Source organism: Antedon bifida, chromosome 5 (genome assembly GCF_963402885.1).
Source record: "Antedon bifida chromosome 5, ecAntBifi1.1, whole genome shotgun sequence".
Taxonomy (NCBI): domain Eukaryota; kingdom Metazoa; phylum Echinodermata; class Crinoidea; order Comatulida; family Antedonidae; genus Antedon; species Antedon bifida.
The window spans coordinates 30,571,957-30,597,919 of record NC_136230.1 but is presented as its reverse complement, the minus strand read 5'-3'; the positions used below and the strand labels follow the sequence as shown (position 1 = coordinate 30,597,919).

Genomic DNA, 25,963 nt, shown 5'->3' with positions numbered 1-25,963 from the left:
CTAGATACCCATTGAATTTTGTTATTGGCCGTGTAATACAGATTTCAAATGATTACCGTAACCTTTTACAATTCAACAGCATTCCCAAACCCAAAATAAAATAAAAATATATTAAATACTTACTTTTTCTCTATTGCAGAACATTTGTATTTGCGTTGACTTTAGTGACCACACTATATATTGTCTTTGGTGTTTGTGGATACTTGGTAATTTCTACTTTTTTATGAAATTTGGGGTGGAGGAAGCATATTGTAAGACCAATCAAAGGTGAAATAGCTCTCTTGATTCATATACAGTTTTTTTCTACATTATCATATTATTGTCAATTTCTCTGTTAGTCATTTGGGCCTGAAACAGCAAACATCATCACATTGAATCTACCAGCTGGCTTCTTCCCACTGCTAGTGAAAGGTTGTCTGTGTTTCTCACTCTTCTTCACATACCCAATGATGATGTTTCCAGTTTCCAGAATTGTTGAAAATATTGTTGTACATGATCCATTAAGAAATTTAAATAAAGGGGTAAGCTTTTACTTTATTTATTTTAATATTAATTAAAGGTAAATTATAAAACAAAATTATGTCAAATTATGTCTTTTCGGTTATGCCCATATGGGGAGCAACCTTAAGCGAATGCCCAGCTTATAAAATGGATTCCTTTGTCAATTTTGATACTACTAATTATTACTGTAATGGTGAGATGGTGTTTGTTTCTTTATATATTTGTTAGTTAGCAGGATAACTCAAAAAGTTATTGCCCAATTTTCATAAGATTTTAAAGGATGATTTCATAGCTGTATGGGAACACATTCAATTTTCATATGCCTAGGCAGATGTTTGCGCTCTCTGAGTGCCCTTCTAGTTAATTTGACAAATTTTTTTTTTTGTGACATAAATTTTGTTGTTTGTTGTTGCAGAACATGATCCGGTGTATGATGGTCCTAGTGACTGGTGTTATTGTAATAGCTATTCCTAACTTTACAACTTTAATGGCCCTTGTTGGGGCGAGTTGTTGTACTCTCCTGGCTTTTATCCTACCAGCTATCTTTCACATGAAAATCTGTCATGAGTAAGTTCTTTTTTTATATATTTTTTATATTTGTCATGGCAATCCTGTCACAGGATTTTCATATTTATGGGATTCTGCCTTTGTCCATTACTTTTTTTTTCAATAATCTCAATGAATGAATGAAAATAGATTGATCCATTTAGATCTATCAGTCTAATCTAGTTTGTTTTTATAACTAACTAGCCAATCTTTCGAAAGACAACAACTTTAATTTATAATGCAAACATGACTATCTAAAGTGAATCTTTTGTAAAAAAAAATATAATATAATAATTCTTATGATTGTTTTTGTTACTACAATTATCATTTTTTTTCCTATTAGAACCTTAACATCCCAACAGCTCGCTTTTGATTGGTTCCTAATAATTCTTGGTGTTATTGGGTAAGTAATTCAACCAATCAAATAGGTTTTATAGCGGTAAATTGTTTTATAAGTATCTCACTGACTTTAAGAGTCTTTCGCACCTGTTCCGGCGCCGGCAAATCAATGTGAACGTCAATGTTTTGTTTTCACGCAGATATGCGCAAATCGATCGTCGCATAGCCGAGTGGAGCATCATGAAGACCCTTTACCCTCTAATATTACTTTTAACTTTGCTTTTTAGGAGTTTAATTGGTACCCATGATGCATTGCACCGGATGTTCGCACCAGATAGTGTGGATGCTGATGATACTGGCACTGTTATAGCAAGAGTCTTTTCAGCCTCTAATGTAACAGTACACTAGAGGCTTGCCTTTAAGATGTGTTCACACTGAACCCAGGATTCTAGTTCCCATACATTAGAGCTCTGTCTACACTATCAAACTAGTTTGACAAAATATAAAAAAACATATTTTTGATAGTGTAGACAAGGCTTTAAATGTGTTCACACTGGACCCAGGATTTCAGTTCCCGGATAAAAAATCGTGTGTGGTGTTTAAGAAACAACATAGTTTACATCGGACCAGATTTGGCTAAGTTAATATTCTTTAAAAGGGTTCCTGAAAAGGTGAGATCGGAGGAGATTTTGTTTTGAGATAGTACACAATATTATTATTGTACAGTATAAGAGGCTTGAGCTAAATTGTATTTGTTCAAAATTGTCCATTTACTAATTTTGCTGAGTTATAATGGTCTTCCATCGGTACTTTCTAACATTAAAATATATATTTTCAAGTGACATTGACCAAATAAAAAAAAAAAAAATTTAGAGAAAAAAAAATATGGGAACAAATTATATTTTGCTTAATATGATATCTGTTTTAAGGTATTAATTAAAAACATTGTATATTTATATATTATGTAAAATAAATGTACATTTTGGAGATGGGAGATAATGTCATATTTTGACAACAATAAGTTATTAAGCTCTGTCTACACTATCAAACTTTATGTGACAAAAAAATATGATGTGCCCATATATGGAAACAATGATGTCGTATCACTACCATATTTGGGCATATCAGACTTTTTTTGTCAAACTAGTTTTAATAGTGTAGACAGAGCTGTAGAGAGATGATTATAATCTTGGGAGTTGTAATTTAAGAGGTCAAGTGAAGATTGTAAAGTTAAGATTATGAAGTCCGCTGTCTAAGTACCTGAAACTTGTGGGATGGTTTGATACAATGTCTGGTATTATGTGTTTTTAATGCAAGTTTTCAGATTGTAAAGTTAAGTTTATGAAGTCTGCTGTCTCAGTACCAAAAACCTGGTTTAATACAGTGTCTGGTATTATGAATGTGTTTTTAATGCAAGTTTTCGGAGTGTCTGGTATTTGGGAGAGTTGGCTGTAGTAGAATACGGCAGTAAATTAAAGGTTTAAGATTTCGTCCAGTAGCCAACACAGAGTGTGCTATGACTCTAGAAGCCTAGGCTACAAATGGGTTAATAGGTGATGGCTAACTATAGACACACTCTACTATAAGAACTAATTGAGTTTGAAGTTTAGTTTTTATAGTATTTTTATGTGTATGATCGATTGAGTTTTCATAGTACATAGTTTATGTGTCTACTACACAGCATATACCCAAAAGCTTTTTATTTCATTTCATCAGGGACCACCACCTTTATATTTATATATTGTATATAGTAATAATAATAATGTATTAAAGTTTATTGTTTTATTGTATCCACCCCCATCTAGTGCTCTCTTTGCAATAAGTTATTCTGTAGCATAATATTTATAGTAGCTTTTTAATAGTATAATTTATTTTAATTCTAAATGTTACAAACTAGATTTAATTCTGATTGTATATACCAACTGTACAGTATAAAAACAGTACTAAGGGTATGAATTTGGCATCAAATCTTAATACTATGATTTCTTTATATATTTTTTAAACACTATAGTAGTAGTATGTCTACAATGGAACATGTTTTGTTTACATTGTAGCATGGTTAGAGACACTGTCATTAAAAGTCAGAAATCATGTTAAAGTATCCCCATATATGCAGGGTGCCTTTAAAGTGGCCTACTTTATTAAAGCTCTGTGTACACTATCAAACTAGTTCGACAAAAAAGTGTGATGTGCCTAAATATGGTAGTAATATGACATCATTATGTCCATAGGCACATAAAGTTGATAGTGTAGACAGAGGTTAATACTTTATTATATTTTAAACACAATTCCACCTTGTCCCATTGTATTCAACCTAATCAAACAAACCTCAGCAAATAAATGGTATTTTGTTGTATATAGCTGTAACGCTTTATTTTATCAATATTTATATATACTTTATTTTGATGTAATTATTATAATTTGAGATTAATGTATGTTTTGTTTGATTCTAGTTATTATTTTGTGTTTATTAGTAGTAAATGTAAAAGTATAACCCGACTTTAAGTAATAATTACCCTGGTGCTGGGATGATGATTTTATAATTTATTTTTTGATTAAGTTAAACATATTTGTTATTAAACCAATGCAACATAAAAACATGTGTATTAGTATAAATAATAAGAGCTTATGGTGTATACAGGCTTTTGAATGGACCAAATAATGTTATGTGTTTATTTTGTTAAATTAAACTAAATCTGAACTAATTGTACAAGATTAACAGGGCTTGGCTTACACTTAAATGCAGAGTAACAGGTAAAGAATTAAAAGAAAAATCAGTCACAATAACTATTGTTTGTGTTCTTCTCATACTTACGTAACACATCAAAACTGCACATATACTGTATATGTACTGTACTTCATATAGGGGCAAATTACATGCAAAATAATCAAAGATATTTGGCGACAGTATATTGTTTTTGTTTTTATATATTTAGGCAAATTGCCAAGGATAACCATAAGCGAATTCATTCACTATCCTTCTTAAAGGTGACAATCCTGTTTACAAGACAAACATATACACAAGATACTCTATATAAACAAGTCTTTGGGGGTGCTGGACTTATAATTTGTCATTAGAAATAAATCCTGATATGACAGGACTTGAACCCAGGACCCTTGGATTGGTAGCTAAGCATCATAACCACCAAGCCACAACTCCACTACTATACGAAGATGTACATGCCAGAGCTGGAATCTAAATACAATGATGTGAGATGGCTCTGAACTCATCATTTACTATATACAATAATAAAATACAAATCTACATTCTACATGGTTTAATGATATATTTTTGTACATTTTTTCGTATTTATATTATATACATAAAGTATTTTACAATATTATACAAACTTTATATAATGGCTTGAATTTTTAGTTATTTACAATATGGAATGATACAACAAAGTATAAATAGTAATTTCCTCTGAATAGGGGTTTGCTGTGTTAAAACATACATTGCCACTTCACAGGAAAGGGTACTCTAAAAAGGGTGTTCCCTAAATAGGGATGTTTCCTAAATATGGAGTGTACCCTAAAAAGGGTTCTTATATATCTTATATTTATTTTAAGTATTCCTTATAAGTTATATGTCAAGAGCTAGAGAATTTGGCAGAGAATATTTTAGCTATTCTTTTGGCTTCTTCAGCCGTTGGTGGTCTGCCTCGAGTCTTTGGTCTTGGTGGATCTTTTTGATCTTTTGGCTTGTGCAACCTATCGGCAACTTCCTTGACAGCTGCAGCTTTTGATGTTGAATATTGTCGATTCTGAGGTTACAAGAAAAGAAAAAGAAGACAAACTTAACTTTAAATGGAAAAAACGGTTAATGACAGTTCTTTACTTGAAATAAATTACAATTCAAACAAAACAAAAAGTGAAATCAAAATGTCCTTTTTGATAGTTGTACCTGTACAGCTTGTTGTGGCAGTACTGATGCTGCTGTTCTTAAAGCTCTCATTGAAGCTTCCAGGTCAGCAGGTGGCAGAAAGAAGTTGGGCACAACGACAGGTGGTTGTCTGAATAGCATGGTTAAGGAAACCATATCTCACAATACTGTATAATTGTAACAAGGCAATCTAACAATCAAAGATCAAAGGGTTTATCTGTGGCTTCGACATGATCACGCCCCTTAACAAACAGAGAATATCTACATTGTACAATACTGTTGGTATTTGTCGCAGCCAGACATAAGATCAAAGGACTGTTACGAGTGCCTATCTTGGCAAGGCGAGCTCAGTGTCCTGTTGTTAGATTTTTTTTTGGGATACTCCCTATTAAAAGTGTGCCCTTATGGTTGTTATAAAGAAGAGGTTCTACTGTTTTACTTTAGATGACTAAATTAATACATCAATATAAAGGATACCGTGCTGGTTCACTATCTTTCATTTCTTGCTTTCTTTCAAACCGATCTTTTTGCATGGCAGCTTCTTCTGAGTTTATCGTTATGACAACCGAATCAGTATCATCAGCATTTTCCTCTCCGCTTACACTTCCACCAGCATCTTTCAATCCTTGGTGGTCACTCTGCAATGCTTGGGGGTCAGTTTGCAATGCTTGGTGGTCACCCTCCAATGCTTTGTTGTGATTTCTGTCTGTTTGACCTCTCGCAATATTTTCTGCATTCTCTACTTCATTATCGCTAACATATTCCTCTTCTTGACAACCATTTTTATTTGAACTAATTTCTTGTGGTCTATCAACATTTTGATCATTGATGTGATGACTTTCAGATTGCAAGTTAGTGATGTCTTGCTGGCTTCTTGAGTCTGTACTCAATACAATGAAGCTTGAGTCGCGGTCAAGTCGCTGCTGACCACAAGTAGTTCCTACATCTTCCTCACTCTTAGCCGTTCGTAAAACATCTTCTGGCTTACTGGTTTTACCGCCATTTTGTAAATCTACAGGCTGATTGAAATCTGATGTTTGATGTTGAATATATTCAGCAAAATCCATATTTTTAAATTGGTGTTCGTCAACCTTATTAGGAACTATTGAATTACTGAATCCTGGAGAAGAGATATCATTAAGAGGCTTTGGAATCACTTCCTCAAAATCACTGCCACTGTCCCAGTCACTATCAGTTTTCTGTTCCAGTGGATCCCAATGGCTAGGTGGTGGCCTAGCAGGCAACAGGTCTTCAATGTTTTCTAACCTTTCATAATGTATATTAGAAGATGGATCTCTTTCAAACGTCCTTGGATCATTAAGGTTGCTAATTTTATTATCTAAGTCAATTAACTTTCCTGTTGGGACAGGATAAGTGCTTGGAGCACCCATGAAACTTTCTGCCTCATTCTTATCTGATTTGTCTTTCAAAGATTGTGGAGATCTCATTTGTTCATCTGCAGACCTCACTCGTTCATCTGGAAATCTCATTCGCTCAGCTGGAGATCTCATTGTCTCATCTGGAGATCTCACTCGTTCTTCTGGAGACGTTACTCTTTCATCTGGATATCTCACTGAACCGTTTGGCTCATCATCTTTGTAGCCGTCTATCAATCTATAATTCATTTCATCAGCACCATGATGTTCAAAGTTTGTGCTACTTGAATTCTGTTGCCCATTTTCAAAGTGAGGAAATCCTGGTGTTATCAGTTCAGGATAATTATCTTGTACATGATTATTTTCTTTAATATGATTGGATATTATTTGATCTGTGGTCTGACCTCTACTTTGATCAGGATGTCTGTGTTTATGATTCCTTCCTTGTGATCGATGTCGTCCAGAATCATCATAATCTTCTGGATGACTTCTTCCTTGTACCTGATCTCTCCTGAGCTTTTTCTTTAAATTCTCTTGAATTATATCAAGTTGTTCTAAGTTATCCCTACAAAGAAAAGTAATAATTTATCACAGTATTGGGTAATTTTAAGATGGAAATATATTAATACGATACAAAAGAGTACTGTAAACATCTTTTGTGCCTTGAATAAGTAGGAAAACATACCGAAGACTACGTCTCAAAAATGATTTTGAATTCATCATAAAAGATGTCGATGTATCAGACCCAAGAACTCCAAGAGAGGGAGTATGTTGACTTCTAATCTTTTCTCTGGTGCCTAAATCAACTAATTTCTGCTGGAGTGACTCGTGAAATTGCCGCACATTCTTGAGATGGTCCTCAAAGTGCGAGGCCTCATGGATCGACGGTTCTGTTGATTTCTTCTCCTCATAAATATTACGAATAGCTGAGTCACAACATTGTATCGTCTGTTCTGGATATTGTACTAAGTGACTTGGAAACTCAGTGTATTGGCTGCTGGACTGGAAGCTGGTGGTTTTTGGCCTTGGTGACGTCATGGTACTTTGTTGGTTTGGGTTGACAGGTTGCTTAAGTGGAGAAATGCTCTCTAGCGGTGAAATACCAATCTAAAACAAATATTAGATACACTATTAGATTGCCTCTAAAGATCTGTCTTCACTATCAATTTTTATGTGACAAAAAATGTGATGTGCCCTTATATGGACATGATGATGTCATATCATATTTGGGCATATCACTACCATATTTGGGCACACTTTTTTGTCAAACTATATACTTATACTGACCTTGAGTTGGCCCTGACATTGTCCACTGAAATCCATGATATTGTACCAACCATTGATCAATTTAAAACCAGCTAGCAAAGGGCAAAGGTCAACTGATACAAATCCTAACACACGATCATTAGCTGTGTTCGGCTCTTTAGATGTTTGTTGCCAAATTTTAAATATTAGATTCTGGAAAAAAAACAATTATAGAAATGGTTAAAAGAAATTATGTATAATATCGATGAAATGTAAATGAATAAATTATCTTTTACTATAATTTAAAAATTCTGTGTTGTAAGATGTACTAATAATTCTATCAAAGATATTAAGACCAGACTAAAGGGTCAGATTATCAGTGTCTCTAAACTGAAGTTAGCACACTATTCCACGGATTCTATCCTATACAGACCTATTATACAAATGGTATTCTATAGTGTCTACACGATTCTAGCACATCTATGTATATAGCTAGAGTGTCTATTTGCTATCATAGAACACACATTAGGAGATTCTAGCATATCTATCTACTATACAATGAGAAGGTGCATGTTATGTGAAGTGCCTTCATTAAGGAATTGTAGCCTACCTACTATTTGGCAGAATGTATTATATAGCTACGAGTGTTACTATATATAGAGCACTCATCAACGGATTGTAGTCTATTCTACTAGAGTTGAATATCCAGTATAAAGGCAAACATTCTCAGATCCAAGAAAAATGTTCTTACAGGAGATGGCTTAATAGATTTTTTTTTTGGCTTATGTCCGATATTCCGCGGAGTTCTAAAAGGACTCTAGGCTATCTACTGTATAGCAGAATTTATCCTATAGCTGTAGCTAGGTAATGGCTCTGATATTATAATAAAAGTTGTAGCTGAATATACTGTATCTATTATATTTTATAATCATTGTTGCATTGTATAAAACTGTCTATACTATCAAACTAGTTGAACAAAAAATGTGTGATGTGCCCAAATTTGGTAGTAATATCCCCAAATATGGTACTATGACATCATCATGGCCTAATATGGGTACATCAAATGTTTTTGTCACGTAAAGTTTGATAGTGTAGACAGAGCTCAAGACATCAAAATTATCTAAAACCAATGATGATAATCATTTTAAAATTAAATTAAATTAAATGAATTATACAAAAATCACAAACTTGATTTTCGAGAACATCTCTGTTGACTTTTGCTTCATGATCAAATCCCCACGTGATCCTGTCACATCCAGCTGCAGAGGGTGATGTGATTACGCCATCTGTTGTTTGATATGATACATAGAAAGTATTCAACCTGCAGACATGAAACAGTACTTGTAATTAATAAGTAATTGTACAGAGAATGTAGGGCATCATCTGGCTTATAATTTCATAGCATAAACCTTAAAGGGGCCCCTAAGTATCCAAGTATTTGCACTCTGGAATATTTCCTTGAATGTAGGCAATGTTCAAAATACTCTGTACCTAAACACCACAGTGACTTACCTATCAGTATGGCAGCCAATATGCATGGCCTGTTCTACCACAACATGAACACGTACCGGTCGTCTTTTCCATTTTTCTTCCTCCTCTTTCCTTAGTTTCTCCTCTTCAATTGCCTGTAGTCTTTCTGTTTCTTCTTTCTCCCTTTGCTTTATTTCATCTTCTTTCTGCTTCTCTTGTATTACTTGTTTCCGTTGTTTTTGGCGATCGATAGCAATAAAGTCATCTGGTATAGTTCCTTCATCATCCTACATTAAACAAAAAATAATTAATAACTTCTAGTATGCATATAAACATTCTGTGTACAGTGTACAAATATAAATAATTTTTTTATTGTATTGAAATGAATAAAATATATACTTACAATGAAATCTTGCCTATGCTGTCTCGTCTGTTTTCTTGTGACATGAACTCTAAGGAAAGCGCCCCCAAGGTAAGCAGCTCCTGGTCTGAATACTGGATACCTTCCACTTGAAAAAATATCAATATTATCATTCCACATTTAAAGATTTGTTTTAAGATATACGTAACAAGAACATTGTGAAAAATCAAATACATTTGTCACATGGATGAATCAAGTGAAAATACACATACGTAACTCTTTGAGTCTCTCTGAATTCTTTTGCAAGAGGTGAAAGGTCAAGGTAAGAACAACCAATCAGCTTGTCTCGTTGTCTAGGTCGAGTCTGATTATCCATTGTATCATTGTAACTAATCCACAACTGAATTTCTAGACGCTCTTCTTTTAAATACCTACAGATAAAATTAAAAGTACAAGAGCTATGAAAATGTAATACAATTTGTTAAAATAAAGCCATACACAAAAACTGAAATTTTGTAATTTAGTGGGCGTGTTCCAACTTTATTTCATTCGTACATTTATATAATGTTTAGGACACAGTGAGTAGACTAAAACTAACTAATTTTTCCCTTATTTTTTTCTCATGTTTTACCAAGGACTCAATGTCCTGCAATATTTTGATATATTGAGTATGTAGTATTTTACCATATAAAGGGTTCTGTTGAGTGACACCTGAACCTGTGACTATGCTGGAGGTCTGCTTGTAGACTCTCTCCATCTTCATCATCAAGATAACTCAATGTTGATAACACAGCAGCTGAAGTAATGAGAATAAAAATCAAGTTGAAAAGGTATACTATATTAGGCTGTTCTACAACCCCCAGCAGCAATGATATATAGCATAATCAGCACACGGTACCACTGTATAAAACTCTGTCTACACTATCAAAGTTTATGTCACAATAAAAATGTGATGTGCCCATATATGGACATGATGATGTCATACTACTACTATATTTTGGTACATCACTCCCATATTTGGGCACATCACACCTTTTTTTGTCAAACTAGTTTAATAGTGTAGACAGAGCTTAAGACTGTGTTGTGAGTTACCTTTATCATAGAACTTGTATCTAATGTAAGCCTTGGCATGTTTGTCTATTTGTGTCTGGCCTGCACGCAAAGCACATATCACAGGGAACACAGCGACATCTACGTTGATGTCAATCTGTGATGTCATCATCATGTGATCATCTAAACACCAATCATAATCATAATAAAATGTAGTGAGTAAGAATGGTACAGTAGTAGTAACAAAAAACAACAATAAAAAATACAAACAACATTACACTATGTATGTATATTAATGTCACTTACCATGTTTAGGCCACTCTTCCATATCCTGCATTGAATCATCAGGAGCCCAGCCTAGGCTACGAGCAGCATGAATCACCTTTTCTTGATCATGCTGGTGGGCTAGACTGATCAAAACCTCTAGGCCTCCACCTACTCTATCATTAGGAGATTGCGAGGCACCTTTAGGAGCATTTTGCTCCTGGTGCTGCAATGATTGGATAGTTTCTGATGCATTGTCCCAGCCTAGTGGTGGTATGTACAGAGGATACCAGCCCTTTACTCCTATATCAACAAAATAAAAAAGAAAAGAATGTAGAATCTTTTAAATCCAATGTAAGGATGATCTTAAGATTTCAGGATAAACAAGTTTTCCTGGTAATCAGAAGACAATAAATAGAGTTATATTTTACCAGTTTTACTGGATAGAAGTCGTTTCAGGGGAATTGTACAGCTCCCAAGCAAAATGTCGCCAGAACTTGAGAACAGTCTCCTAGCTGTTACTGGTCTATTTACATCTGCATCAAGTGACTTCATATCAAGATCTTCAGAAAAAAAACCGTATAATAGTAATAATGAATGTTGATACAAGATCAGGTGACAAAAGGAAAAGATCAGGTGACAACAGGCAAAGATCAGGTGACTTACCCGATTTGAATCCTGGTACTTGATGCCAGACCTGGAATGTTATGTCACCTGACTCCAACACTTCAGCTAGGCTGATGCCACCTGCTTCAGATTCCTCACTAAACCATAATGGGCAAGGGAAATCTACGTAATGAGCAAACTCTGGGGCAAAATTACGAGCTACACTCTGTGTTACTCTTATCTCCTAGAAAAAAAAAGAATTTACTAAATGTAATTACCAAATTGAGTAAACAAAACTTATCTTATCTTATGCTGTTTAAATTAATAAATATTGTTGTTAAAAATATTATTGTATCATGAAATATAAAGTTTCTTACATCGTTTGAAAGAAATGACATGACAGCCTTAACGTAGCTGTTGACGCCAACATCGCTAGGATACTGCATTCCAGCATCATGCCTAGCAACGGACTTTGCTGCTGCCTGACAACAAAGATAAACAAAAATCATCAAAATATTGTAAACAAAAGAAAATCAAAGAAACAAACAATAAGAAACAATATATTAATCCAAAGAACACTGGAAAAAATGTATATACGCAAACAGGAACAATTTGACAAAAACCTATGAAGTAGAATTCTTACCTTAAGTCCACAGGCCCTGAGAATACCAACAGAAATACAGACTTGAGAGCCAGTTGGCTTGCTTAAGCCATGCTCAGCTGGTGTCTTAATGTTGCTGGTCTTGTAGTTAATAGTAATATCTAACAGGCCTGCATCGTGAAGCTACAGAAAAACAAACATAATGTATTATAAATTACTAAAGAAACTATGACCAACTACTGTAACAATACAATCAACTCTTCCATAACCTTACGCTTTAAAGCTCTGTCTACACTATCAAACTTTATGTGACAAAAAATGTGATGTGCCCATATATAGACATGATGATGTCATATCACTACCATATTCGAGCATATCACTACTATATTTGGGCACATCACACTTTTTTTGTTAAAATAGTTTGATAGTGTAGACAGAGCTTTAGCCTACCATGAATGGAAATATATTCAGATTGTCTAACAAATTAAATAGTTAAATTTTACCTTTGCTCTTTTCTCGGTATCATTCTCATCTGATTCCAGTTGTGGTCTTAACGGTAGTGAGAAACTCTGTACCGATGTCTCACCTCTTTTCTGCATGGTGACCATTGCACACAACTTGGCAAGAGGAAGAGTAGCCTATCAAAATAGAATATATGATAGGATCAACTGCTTAACCTCCCATTTGAAGGTTAAGGTGAGAATATTGAACAAGAAAATAAGATACAAAATATATATATATATGTATGAATGGTGGTGCTTTTTGTGCTTTGTTTATCGGTATTTTGCGAGTTGTGTACTCTGGAGGAAGCCAGTTTAAAGAAGAAATAAATGATTATTCTGTCAATAAAATCTAAAATTACCTTAGCTAATACTTGGTCACGTATATTAGGACAGTAGTAGCGACACCAGACTTCAAAAGGAATACCTCCTGCTCCTCCACCAACACCTGCACAAGCTATTGAAACAGAATAACATTTACACTATTGTCATATTATTATAATTTATACAAGAAATATTCCCCATACATCAATGAAGATGATTGTTTTGTCATCCTCATCTGATCATAAAATAACAGAAACAATAAGAACACAGACATTTGCAGGACACCGTCTTTGCAATAAAGAAGAAATTACTGCTGTGGCAGCCTAAACAGGGGCTTGTAAAACAAGGAAGACCAGCACTCACATACATTAATGTACTAGAGACAGATGCTGGTATGCAGAGAGAAGAAATGGCTGATTGTCCTCACCTGTAAGTAGCTCTCTCTGTACTGGTATGCTGCTGGGTATCACAAGTCTGTGCCTACAGATATCATGAAACATTGGTTCTGGTATGCATAGTGTTGTAGCAGTCCTATGAGGCTTTAGAGATGGTGGGGCTAAAGTAAAAAATTATCATAAATGGTAAGGAACTTCTGGAGAGCCCATTCATACTAGTCAGGCCACCACCTGATTATTGTCCAAGTCCAATCCCATTGTCTAGAGGGTTCATTCTATCTAATCGATAAGTATAATAAGTTTTATTGAATGTGTACTAAAAATCAATGATGTTTACCATGTTTGATTGGCTGACTGGCATGTGGCTGTTGGAGCAATGATGGAAAGTGATACTGAACGAAGCAGTCAGCTTCTCCCCACACAGTATCCTGAAATTGAGGGAACCCTCGTATGCCTTCAACTATCACTTCAAACGTGTGTTCTGAAAATCAAACATTGTTTTCTTGATTATGAACATTATTCTCATCTAATCATTTTAAATTTAAATGTATTCAAAAGAATTATCTTTACCTATCATATGTGTTCCTGAAGTGGAGTCATCGTTCCCTAAACCATTAGTCCTATAAGTTAAATAATATTTTTAATTATTGTATTACCTTTTAAGTAGTATAATCTCATGTTTATGTATAATCCCATCCCCCATTTAGGATAAATTCAGACACAAGATTTGTCAATCCATTGTTAATCCCGAGTGTAATCCCAACACCTCATTTTCACCAAATTTTAAAAAAAATGATGGGATTTATATAATTGGTAATTTATTATTGTATTAAGAGCATAGAAAAAAAATTTATTCTAGAATATGAAATTTTTCCATTCTAATTCACCTTTCTAGAAAATTGTCTGGTCTATCTGGAAGTGGAACACTTGATACCTTGTCTAGTTTTACTTGCTGTAATTCAGATATCTATAAACAAACAAAAAACATTTTCTAACTTCCTTTCTAATCATCTTAAGCTCTGTCTACACTATCAAACTTTATGTGACAAAAAATGTGATGTGCCCATATATGGACATGATGATGTCATACCACTACAATCGTTGGGCATATCACTACCGTATTTGGGTACATCACACCTTTTTTTGTCAAACTAGTTTGATAGTATAGACAGAGCGTTACAATTTATGTTAATAATTCAATAAAAGTTTTGATGCTGTTTTAGGTCACTTTCAGTCTCAGTAAAAAAGTTAAGAAATAGAATAAAACAATTATTCTTGCTCAACTAATGAAACTTGTTTTGTGTTTAGTTATTTGTCAGTATTATGTAAATTAAGTCTTTATTGGATGTTAGCCAAAGCAATTGAGAATTAAAACAGTCTGTGAGCATTTAGTAATATCATTAAAGTTAAAAAGTGTTGACCTACCTGGCCTTGTGACCCTAGTGATAGGAGAACTTTTAGCTGCCCATACTTGACCCCAGTGAAAGGGTCAACAACTGGCAGAGAACTATCAACAGCCACAACTGGAAACTAGTGAGAAAATAGTGATTTAATTTATTTCAGCATCATAAAATAATATAAAAATAATTGAAGACACAATACAATGAATATACACAGGAAACATAGATAGACAACAACATAAATAAAAAAATAGCGATGCCAATGACAACCCATAAAAGTCCTCAAAGGACTTTTCCAATGGGGTTCAACATTTTATTTCTATATTACTTATATATATATATATTTATATATTTATACAGTAAAGCTCTGTCTACACTACAAAAGTGTGATATGCCCCAATATGGTAGTGATATGACACACATAATAAAATGAATTTACCTTTGATTTTAGCATAGCTGTTGATATTCTTGGATCTCTGTAGGACATATAAAACTGATGAAGAGGCAATTTTACTATTCCAACAAGCTAGAAAATATAGGAGAAATACTGTATTAAAACTGTAATGAGATGTGTATATTGGGCTTTCCATAACCAAATATATTTACAATTAATTCAGATTTTATGGCTAAATTATTGATGATGTCAGTACCTGGTCATTTTCAGCAGAGGTTTTCTTGTCCCAAACCTCAACAATCATAAAGTTATTTCTGGTTCTTTCAAGCAATGATGGCGTAACAAGTACAGGTGCAATCTAAAAACAAAGTTATAAAATCAATTAAAAATGGTGACCATTTGAAATAAGGAGGGAGGTAGCTACAAGAATATTTACTTAAGATGGCTATAGACAAATGAAATGGGTAGCTGCTGTATTAACCATCATAACAGGGTTTAGATTATTTTAAATTCATATTTACCCTGATATTCAGGAGCCCTCTTAAATTCCAATAAAACAAGCAGAAGGACCGGCATGTCAACAAATCCACTCCAGCAATTGCAAATTTGTTAATGTTATTCCAGATGCCATACTTACTTGAAGAAATTCATAGTCAGGTTCAGTAGTCCCCCAACAAACATTAGAATTCACAACATCATCGCACCAGAACATTCGACATACCAGATAGGTATTGCGTGTAACGTTATCACGACCAAAACCTATGAAAAAGACAGCAAAACCAATGTATATCAATCGCAGAATACTGGGTTCAAATCCTGTCAGACTCCCTCATTTTTTCTGTCGACGGATTAACCTTTGATAATATATATATTATATATATTTATAAACACCACAGGCACAGTGTACCATGTCCTATATAACTGGCTCAGTCTATATATTGTGCCAGTTCTGCTGTACATATCATTTCAAAACCTGAGCTGCACTGACAAGATCTAATAAGATCGAAACAGTACTGTCTGCAGATTGGATATATTTATATATTCTGTGGTTACCTGTTATACCAATGCCTGGGCCATGCTTTGGATGTGGGTGTGGTTTGGTATGTTGATTTACTGGTGCAATTCCCTGTAAAGTTAGGCCACTCCCAGTTGGTATATGAAGTAGACAATGTAACGTCATCAGCTGGTAGCAGAAAGAGAGATAATAAATAAAAAACATAGTATACCACCAATCTGGGAAATTTGTTATTATTAAACATAAAAAATGTAACAAGCCTGTTAGTGACAATGATTCGCTGTTGGTGAATTGAAATAAAAAATAAATAAAATAGATGTTTGGCTGTAAGCAAGATTTTTATTTTTTAAATTGGCTTTGGCCCAAAATAATGATTTGGTCAAAACATTTATTTAGGCCTAATACAGAGACAATCACATACATACCTCTGGCTGAGTGTTTGCTGGTATCTGCTGCATTGGATTGACAACACCAGAATGTAGTTCCTTTACATAAATCTCTTTCTGTTCGTCTCCAGACTTTTGACGAAATCGCCCAGAAGTGTCATTCCTTACATGACGCCCTTGGTATACCGGAATCCGACTCGGTTGACCATGACCTACTGAACTATGACCTTTTGTTTGTGCACTCATTACTTTTGAATGCTTCTCTAAGTCCGGTGTAATTTTTGCCTTATGAGAGGGGACAGCCAGCAGTTGTGACCCTTTCATTTCCGCAACTTTGACCTTTGCCAAATCTTGCATGAAGTTTTTGCTGTCAGATGCCAATTCAACTGAGATCTGCGTACAAGATTATATAATATAAATAGTATAATAATAATTGTTTGTATTTTTGGTGCCTATTGTGAATTGTGTCAATAAATTACCGATGTCACTGATTATATTGGTAGGGTTAGTTGTCTTATATGGTAATAATATTTCTATATTTAAATCTAAAACTAATTTTGCCAAAATACTACACCTGTAAATGAGCTACAATTTTGTCATCGTCCTCATTCAGCCTGTCACTGTCCGAGCCAGACCACCGCCCTCTATCTTTCTTGTCCTTAACAGGTATCTCAACCTGAATGCTAAGTCCAGATGACTCCAAGACAGATCTCAACGAAACACTTGCAACACCCAGTAGGTCAGGCTAAAGATAAATAATGTTTTAACAATTATTCCTTAATACAAAATAAAATCTTTATATAAATTCATACTGTTATTATTTAAGCTCTGTTTACACTATCAAACTTTATGTGACAAAAAAATATGATGTGCCCATATATGGACATGATGATGTCATATCACTACCATATTTAAGCATACCACTACAATATTTGGGCACATCACACTTCTTTTGTCAAACTAGTTTGATATTGTAGACAGAGCTTAACACATATTCATGTACAAAACATATGTTAAGTGATATGTAAAGGACATCTATAAAAAAAAAATTGTGGTATCAAAATAAGCCTTACTGTTTTTTGCCCAGCTGTTCTTGTAAATATTTTAAAGACGAGTAAATGCTGCCACCATCTGTTGACAGCTGTTTCGTCAAATCTCACGGGGAAGACTGACCGGTGTGTGAAAGTCACATCTTTGAAAGAAAAGGAATTTAAATTAAAAAAAGTTTTTATCTGTGCTACATTTAATTGTATATTCATTATGTCATATTAAAATTTAACTGAGTTTTATTTCAGATAACTGTCAATTTTAAAGTGATCTTTAAAATATTAAAAAAAATTCAAAGAAAAATAAAAACAGATCTTACTGGATTCTTGCACTTTCTTTGAAGCCAAACGCATAACTTCTGTGGCTGTTGTAACCTTTGACCCTCCATCTCGAGAAGTAGCTACCACAGGAAATTTGTACTCCACTAAGTATGTTCTATTGAATTATATAATAATGATATGTTCTATTGAATTATATAATAATTATATGTTCTATTGAATTATATAATAATGACTGATTAACATGGGGACAATGATAATAATATTTATTGATATTTAACTGATTTAAAATTTACAAAATGTTATGTTTGACAAACAAATGAATGACTTGCTCACCTTTTGCGTTTCTGCACTGGCCTAGGTGGTCTACTTTTAAGTTTACGACTCCTAGGGGTTCTTGAAGGTGTGGGTGCTTCAGAAGATACGTTTTCTAGTATCATGTGGTCAATATTGACCCTAGCAACATTGACCCTTCCAAGCAAGGTCAATCGTTCAATGCTCAGTCCTTCTACAACATTGCAACCTATTGTAGGAAATGTTTTACCATGTTTTTAATAATTGCGAAAATATATTACATATAAATTAACTGTATATATAAAGAACTGCCAATGATGGATTTATAGTATTGTATTGTTGCTTGTAAATAGTTTTAGTTTAGTTATTCATGTCATTTTTCTCAACATGTTCTGTTCTGTTTTGTTTCTTGGACCGCATCGCATATTCAAGGGTGCATGGTAAACAAACAAATAAATATATCTTAACAATATTTAAAAAAAATTATTTATCTAAATTCACAGGCATAAACAAACTCTATAAATAAATTAACCAGAATTAACTATAGTTTAGATAAATATATCTAACACTATTTAACAAAAATTATTTATCTAAATTCACATTTAGACATAAAGGCATAAACAAAAACTCTATAAATAAAATGAACCAAAATTATCGACAACTCACCATGACCTTTCACCTCGTCTTCAATGACATCATCAAAAGACACTCTGGATCCTTCAGACCTTGCTGACAGACTGCGTACATCATCATCACTGATATCATCACGATTATGATTACCTAGTTCTCTACCGGTGTCTGGTTGGGATGAGTGACTTCCCTGTCGACTACTAACTCTTGAAGATTTTCTTGATGGAGGGCGCTGTAAATAAATTAAGTTGAAACAAAAACTGCAAAAATGATTCAGAGCGTGTAGCGCAGTGTGTTGAACGTTGGATTATTGTCCATGAAATCATGTTTTGAATCCAACCCTCTCCTCATAGTTTGTATCCTTAGGCAAAACACTTTACTTACATTTGCCTCTCTCCTCCCAGGTGTATAAAATGGTTACCAGTTAGATCAAGACACAACTTTGCGCTGATCACTAGCTGCATTATTATGTTTGATGTCTGATCCAAAAAATAACCGGAGTAATAATGTGCAGCACATTGAGAGCTTGCTTATATGCGCTATATAAGAATGAATATGAACTATCTTTATTTCAATAAGACTGAACTTTAACAAAAATGAAAACAGTTGAGAAAGTGAAAGGCTTAAGTTTTGATAGTAGGCCTACTGACACCTGATTGTTAATAAAACAATCATTTAAACTAAAGCTCTGTCTACACTATAAAACTTTATGTGACATAAAAATGTGATGTGCCCATATATTGGCATGATGATGTCATATCACTACCATATTTGGGCATACCATTACCATATTTGGCGACATCAAACTAGTTTGATAGTGTAGACAGAGCTTTAGTTCAGTAAGCATGAACTTGTTTTGTACTTACAATATTACCAGGATCATCTATTGATATTGATCGATTATTGCTTTGGTTTAGTTTTTCATCTTCACTGCTGAGAATGTCACTTAAACTATCACTACTACTTTCCTTTATCAAAAAGACAAAATAACAAAATATATTTAGAACAATTGGCAGTCAAAGTGGAGTTGTGGCTTGGTGGTTATGATGCTTGGCTACCACTCCAAGGGTCCTGGGTTCAAGTCCTGTCACATGTCAGGATTTTTTCTAAGGACAAAATTACAACTCCACTCCCAAAGACTTGTAATAAGACTTTGTTTATGTAGAGCATCTTGTGTATATGTTTGTCTTGTCTGAGGGTCCCTAATGATCAGCAATTGCTGGATGGATCACCCTCACTAAATATGGTAAAAAAAAAAATAAATAAATAAAAAAAAAACACTTAAAGAAGTATTGTCCACCTGAATTTTTTTTTAATATGCCATTTTAATGTCACATAATAGTTATCCACTTTTGACCAAAAATTTGATCTAAACAAAATATATTTACCTGAAAAAATTTAAAGCAAAAAACTATCAATCAATCAAAATGGATTTATAAGTTATTTTATAAATAAAAACATTTTTTTTTTCGTTTTGTTTTCTACTGAAGTGATTAACTTAATTAAAACTACAAAATGGCCTATTCAAAATCTGATTTAATTAATCTTCATTTTTCATTGTTTTGGAGGACAATACATCTTTAAGTCTTAATTATTACATTTTCTGGAGTTTTAGAAATGAATGCTAAATTTTTGTTATTCTTGTGATGAACTGTACCATTCATGATATATTATATACATCTGTCCTTATTGTTTTAACTATTTATTCTTCAATGTTTAGGGGCTTAAATTGACTATTCTTTTTCATAATGATTTATTATGTTTTATTTATGTTTACAATGTTTATAATTTATTTTTTGGGTAAATAAAAGAAAGAAAACATAACAAAGGGGGTGAATAATATAACATGTACTGTACTCACAGCATTTTTGTAGAATAACTCTTGCAGTATGGTGTCATCGTGGACTGGATCTTCTAACTCACTCAACATACCACCACCATCATCATCACTGTTAGATGACACACTAACTGCATCTAAATCATCCTGTTTAAAACAAACATTTAGTATTCAGACAAATCAGTGAGAAACAAACTTCAATAACAACAATGGGGGGTCCAGGATTTTGAAATAAGTGGAGGGATGGGGGCCTTAAGGCCTAAAAATGGTGAAATGAAGGGCTGAGCTCAATTTGATGTCTTATCTTTTGCATTACAATTTCGCGAATCCACCCCTGAACAATAATGGTTAACAACACATGTTAGTGATCAAGTGCCAAAATGCTAACATGATGAGCATGTATGGAACGTAATGTGCGTCTCCTTACAGGGTGTTTTAAAAAGGATCTTCTAGGATTGCGTTAATTTTGTAAATTAAAGTTTAATGGAGAGATTACAGATGTTGAGAACATATGAGAGGTGGGAAAAGATGGAGCCGAGGTGAATTAAATTAGCGGGAAAAGGAAGACAAAAATGGAGGGGAGGGGGAGGATGAATGAAGACATGGGGAAGGGGTGAACATGATTTTTTTTTATTAAACAGTACCTGGAATTTTTGAAGCAGTTTCAACTTATTGTTAGGAACTGCATCCCCTAATACAAGCTCTACTGTCCTAGTTTCAAGGTCATTGAACTCAGTAGAATCATGGGTATCAACCACGTAAGGGTCAATGATCTCATGACCTCTGACACCAGTGGGTAATTGATGAATTTTGTGTCTTGTATCACTTTCTAAAACATTGTGTAGTAACTCATCAGATCTAGGTCTAAACAAATAGAAAATATAAAATTAAATCATAAATGAATGTTATCTTGTTGATAATATTTCTTGATAATTTATACCTATAATGTTTACGATAAAAATAATAATAATTTTTAAAACATTCAGTTTTTCCTAAATAGATTTTTAAAAACTTTATTGCAATTTATAAAACAATTCAACAAATCAAGAAAATATATACAAAATTACGAATAATAGATAATAGTTACAGGGGCCTACTGTATATACAAATGAATGAATTTCAATTACATTTATATGGGATAATTGCTTATAGTACTACATCTCTGTATTTCAACAAGTACTAAAAATAGGAAATTCATTTTTAGTACTTGTTGAAATACAGAGATGTAGTACTCTGTAATATAGTATAGCTAAATGAAACAAGGATATAAGTAAGAAATAGAAACTTAAGTTTTATTTTCATGTTTATACATTATAGAAACTACTGGTACTACATGAGAACAAGTTTCGGTACTATGACTCCCAACAAGTTGAGAAAAACAGCTTAGAACAGCAACATGTAAATGTGTCTACATACAACAATGCATGAATACCTTTTATAGAAGGTACACACAGGGCTATCTATTAAAAGCATTAATTATCCAGAGCAGAGGTATGTAATAATTATTTAATATATATTATATCTTCTAAGATATATAAGTTATATATTTCAACCACATCCAATAGTTGGACAGGAAAAATAGAGAATGCTATGCTTTCTAAACCTGCTTGAAGGCTAGCTCAATATCTAGGTAGGGGAAAGTGATCAGATTCCTGGACTGTACTAGAAAAACACTTCATTTGGCTAGATTGGTTTAGTTTATCACACCTTTAGCTAGAAACTAACTTATAAAAATAGTGATATGTTGTAATAAAAGCACAGCAGCACTCTGCACAAAAATGGTAACTGCATATCATAGTGTAAAAAAGTCCTTCCATAATAATAATCGTTCTTATATCACATTATTATCCCAGTCATTTTTTTTATCAAACACGTATGGAAATACAAGAAAAAAACTCCCAACATTTGAGGATTTTTAATCAAAGAATATTCTAGAATATTGATATGTTTTAATATTTTTTTTTTACAGTAATTATTAATTTCTTCTTTAAATAAATATTCTTCATAGTGAATATCCAGTTGATTGAAGATATGGAGGATGCAATAATCACACTACAGTGTCTTACTTTGTTGGTTGTCTTGTTCAACACGTTTGTACTAGCTATGGTGCTTAAGAAGCTCACCATCAATGCTACACCAGGTTCAACAAAGAGTGCCAGAGTAACCACCACTACTGGTGAGATACAGCCAATAGAGGCTGGTGATATTGGTTCACAACATCAACTAGTCACTGACAAATTAAAGAATCGTTCAGAAACGGTTGATGACAATCCGAAAAAACAGCTTTTGCAATTTTTAACACGTCCAACTGTTTTAACAAATTTACAACATAAAGAAATCGCTGAAGACCTTAAGAGCTCTAATCAACAGGATTACCTGAAAATCTACGAGCAAGAAGGCACATACGACGACACGTATGAGAACGATATGCTACCGTCTATGAAAGACAAAAACCAAGCTAAACCAAGACCAGTCTTTGACAGCAAGTTTCAACCTGTAAAACCGAATTTCCCGGCAAAACCGTCGAAAGGAGTGCAAAGGTCACAGTCAGCAATCAGCTCATTACCATCTACCAAACCAGAGTTTGTTAGTAGAATGCTGAATGCCAAACACACAGGAGGATCGCTGACCAAGCTCAACAAAATTTGTGAAAACGCATCAGATTCTGTAGCGCCCCCTAAAATGCCGATCTCCCCCAGAATTAAAAAGGCTACTCCTTTTGCCAAAGTGCCAGTCCAACTGCCAGAAAGCGATTACGTTATTGAAGAACCAGAAAATGAATATGCCTACGCCTATATTGACACAAGCTTCACTTCCTCCAAACGATAAGTTTAAATTTTAAATGTATGAATTTAAAAAAGCTTTTGTACCACCATCAAGATAAAAACTATTATTTCTAAGTTCAATCTATCAGTATTTGTTTTCATTTGTATATTTTATCAGTTTAATAATAGCAAACATTATTTTTTGTTTTTTATTGAAGCTTTGATTATTATCTAAAATGTTTTAATTTTATTTATTGCTCTCAGTAAAACATAAAAAATGAGCACTGAGGAGAGATAACAGCTGCCAAAATAAAGGCGTGTCTCTCCAACTATTGTAATACTAATGTTTTAATAAACTTACAGAGGTTCAGATGTGAGTGTTGAAGGATTATTCCATGTATCAAGTTCCGCTTGAATCATATTGTTTCGTAGTTGTGTGCCTCTGTTTAAAAGGTTACTGATTAAGTCCGAGCCTGCCTCCTTCAGCGGATGTAGTGCAACAGTTGGCGGTTTTGATGCTTCTGTTTCCAAAACAGTGGAATCAGACTTACCAAGATACTCTATTAAAAAGAAATGAATTTTAGAAAGTTTAGTAACAGTTTTTTACTCAGTTTTTTCATGTAATACAGGACAGGAGTTTATATTTATTAGCACTTGGATTGTCAGAAATGAACAAAAAATAGAAAAGAATAAAAAAGAATTTGATTTTTACCTTTGTTTTGTTTAGATTTGTATTCATCAAATTTTGTCTCCATCTTAGAGACGTCGGTTGTTGTATCCTTACTAGACTGACCAGCTGTGTACCCTGGACCAATCACAAAGCTGTAATCACTATCAATACCTCTAGGCGTGCGAATGTTGGTCCTAGGCTCAGATACCTGAAAATACAATAGAAATATTATAAACCTTTGTTTTGTTAGATCATGTTACTATTTTTAACAGTTAATAAATAACTGTGAGATAACACTCGGATAAAGCATGGGGTGAGGACCGAGACTAACTAAGGGTTATGGTGGGAAGAAGATGTGGGATTATATAAAAATCAAAAAAGCTGCTAAATATTAAAAAACTTGTTTTGTTCAATCATATGTTACCATTTTTGGCCAAGTATATTCCCATCCTAAATCAGAAAGGACTATGGAATTACACTATGACTAGAATAAAACTGCTAATATTAAAAAATGAACCTTTATCTTTGATCTTGGAGATGGATCATTGGTGGAGGCGACAGAATGCTGATAGCTGATTGGTTGTTGTTTTGACACTGAGCTGACATTTCCTGACCTGTCACTTTCTCTAGGCAGCATACTCATGTCGGTAGTCGGCATTGAGCTTGAACTTTCATATGAAACTTCAATTTAAAGAAAAATTTGAAAATTTAAATAAACATATATATAAACATAAAGACATATTAAACAGTAGCACACTTTTAAGGGAACATATTCAGGACCCAACAAAACATATTAATAAGGGTTTTACCAATGTGTTAAAATCTATACTGTGGCTCATTTGTATCACAGAAAAGTGAACTGAATACGGGTGTCCTGAAAAGGATGGATTCATCTATGCATTTAAAACAAGAAAGAAGATTCAAATCCGATTTGAAATAAGTTTTTCGAATTTTGATCTGGTATAAAACATAAATTTGAATAAGTTTCTACTTACCTGGAAGTGGCTCAAAAACAAGGCTGATCTGGAGCTCTGCAATCTTCTCTGCATTCTTATTAGAAAACACATTAAACAATCTATACAATAAATAAAAATAAATGAACTTGAATTAAGTGTAAAATATAATCCTGACAAACATTTGTAGTACTTTTATTTAATTATAAGTAAACATACATCAAATATTAATTTACGAAAACAGAAATTAAACATACCATACATCAAATATTTAAAAACAGAAATAACATATTATTAGATTGTCTTAAAGACCAATAAAACAACTTGCCCATTAATTGGTCTTGTAGGTGCCAGATGTCCAATTTCATTTATTTGTGCTTTACCCATCAATGTCATAGTTTGCCCACGTAATACCTCAAACACAGCTGTTCCCATATGTATACGAAAAGTCAAGGTCAGTCAATGAAGAATGAATGTAGGAAGGAGAAAAATGATTGTAAAAACATTGTCCACTCATTTTTGTCTAGCTTTTTACATATCTGAAAAATAAATAGCTATTTATAATAGTTTTTCTTGTATCTATATTTATCTACTACCAAGGCAATCTAACAACAGGATAATGAGCTCGTCTTGCCAAGATAACATTCCTTTGATCTTATGTCTGGCTGCAACAAATACCAACAGTACTGTATGTACATATTCTCTGTCGCTTGCAGTGTCTGTTAAGGAGCGTGGAACTGATTGTGTCGCAGCCACAGACAAATCCTTTGATCTCTGGAGCTTAGCATCCTATTTTCAGTCAAAAGTAAAATAATAAATAGTTATCTCATTCA

At 33.5% G+C, this 25,963-nt stretch overlaps 4 protein-coding genes across 5 annotated transcripts in view; 2 read left to right on the top strand and 2 right to left on the bottom strand.

The window, feature by feature from the left end:
* LOC144843626 (uncharacterized) overlaps positions 1–25,963 on the top strand; it is a 61,065-nt gene that overhangs the window by 3,262 nt on the left and 31,840 nt on the right. The window contains exons 10-14 of one of the 2 annotated variants that reach the window (XR_013612269.1): positions 140–206; positions 339–521; positions 917–1,068; positions 1,391–1,450; positions 1,674–2,407. Coding sequence is in view for 1 of the 2 variants with exons in the window: in XM_078700495.1 (XP_078556621.1) it covers positions 140–206; positions 339–521; positions 917–1,068; positions 1,391–1,450; positions 1,674–1,794 (583 nt within the window). In the remaining variant the exon portion in view is untranslated. Of the gene's footprint in view, positions 1–139; positions 207–338; positions 522–916; positions 1,069–1,390; positions 1,451–1,673; positions 4,174–25,963 lie in introns of those variants that run through there. The other variant, XM_078700495.1, reaches the window with a different exon arrangement.
* LOC144843624 (C2 domain-containing protein 3-like) lies at positions 4,659–24,059 on the bottom strand. Its single transcript, XM_078700494.1, has 38 exons — positions 23,869–24,059; positions 21,387–21,606; positions 20,767–20,889; positions 19,772–19,873; positions 18,942–19,137; positions 18,318–18,504; positions 18,023–18,138; positions 17,730–17,848; positions 17,231–17,401; positions 16,696–17,049; positions 16,309–16,438; positions 15,893–16,014; positions 15,512–15,613; positions 15,301–15,387; positions 14,887–14,991; positions 14,349–14,428; positions 14,032–14,081; positions 13,799–13,942; positions 13,494–13,622; positions 13,105–13,199; positions 12,746–12,880; positions 12,285–12,425; positions 12,019–12,123; positions 11,702–11,885; positions 11,467–11,598; positions 11,078–11,338; positions 10,814–10,954; positions 10,406–10,517; positions 9,994–10,152; positions 9,764–9,869; positions 9,403–9,647; positions 9,079–9,211; positions 7,933–8,103; positions 7,331–7,752; positions 6,818–7,210; positions 5,747–6,712; positions 5,291–5,399; positions 4,659–5,150 (listed from the first exon to the last, which is right to left on the bottom strand). Exons 1-38 carry the CDS (start codon positions 23,925–23,927, stop codon positions 4,977–4,979), a joined length of 6,780 nt encoding a protein of 2,259 aa, XP_078556620.1. The 5' UTR covers positions 23,928–24,059; the 3' UTR covers positions 4,659–4,976.
* Positions 22,096–23,876, top strand: LOC144843627 (uncharacterized). Its single transcript, XM_078700496.1, has 2 exons — positions 22,096–22,233; positions 22,751–23,876. The coding sequence occupies exons 1-2, from the start codon at positions 22,167–22,169 to the stop codon at positions 23,569–23,571; spliced, it is 888 nt and encodes a 295-aa protein (XP_078556622.1). The 5' UTR covers positions 22,096–22,166; the 3' UTR covers positions 23,572–23,876.
* LOC144843504 (C2 domain-containing protein 3-like) lies at positions 24,055–25,923 on the bottom strand. The gene is made up of 5 exons (XM_078700290.1): positions 25,459–25,923; positions 25,173–25,252; positions 24,695–24,858; positions 24,220–24,385; positions 24,055–24,065 (listed from the first exon to the last, which is right to left on the bottom strand). Exons 1-5 carry the CDS (start codon positions 25,563–25,565, stop codon positions 24,055–24,057), a joined length of 528 nt encoding a protein of 175 aa, XP_078556416.1. The 5' UTR covers positions 25,566–25,923.

Bases quoted from the DNA above. Each gene is read 5' to 3' on its own strand.
- LOC144843627 (XM_078700496.1), top strand. From the start codon at position 22,167: ATGAATACCTTTTATAGAAGGTACACACAGGGCTATCTATTAAAAGCA. The intron at 22,234-22,750 runs GTATGTAATAAT...TATTCTTCATAG, and splicing joins ATTAATTATCCAGAGCAGAG to TGAATATCCAGTTGATTGAA.
- LOC144843624 (XM_078700494.1), bottom strand. From the start codon at position 23,927: ATGATTCAAGCGGAACTTGATACATGGAATAATCCTTCAACACTCACA. The intron at 18,139-18,317 runs GTGAGCAAGTCA...ATAATTCAATAG, and splicing joins CCAGTGCAGAAACGCAAAAG to AACATACTTAGTGGAGTACA. The intron at 10,153-10,405 runs GTAAAATACTAC...TTTTATCTGTAG, and splicing joins TCAACAGAACCCTTTATATG to GTATTTAAAAGAAGAGCGTC.
- LOC144843504 (XM_078700290.1), bottom strand. From the start codon at position 25,565: ATGGGAACAGCTGTGTTTGAGGTATTACGTGGGCAAACTATGACATTG. The intron at 24,859-25,172 runs GTAAGTAGAAAC...TTTAAATTGAAG, and splicing joins TGTTTTTGAGCCACTTCCAG to TTTCATATGAAAGTTCAAGC. The intron at 24,386-24,694 runs GTTCATTTTTTA...TTGTATTTTCAG, and splicing joins CTCCAAGATCAAAGATAAAG to GTATCTGAGCCTAGGACCAA.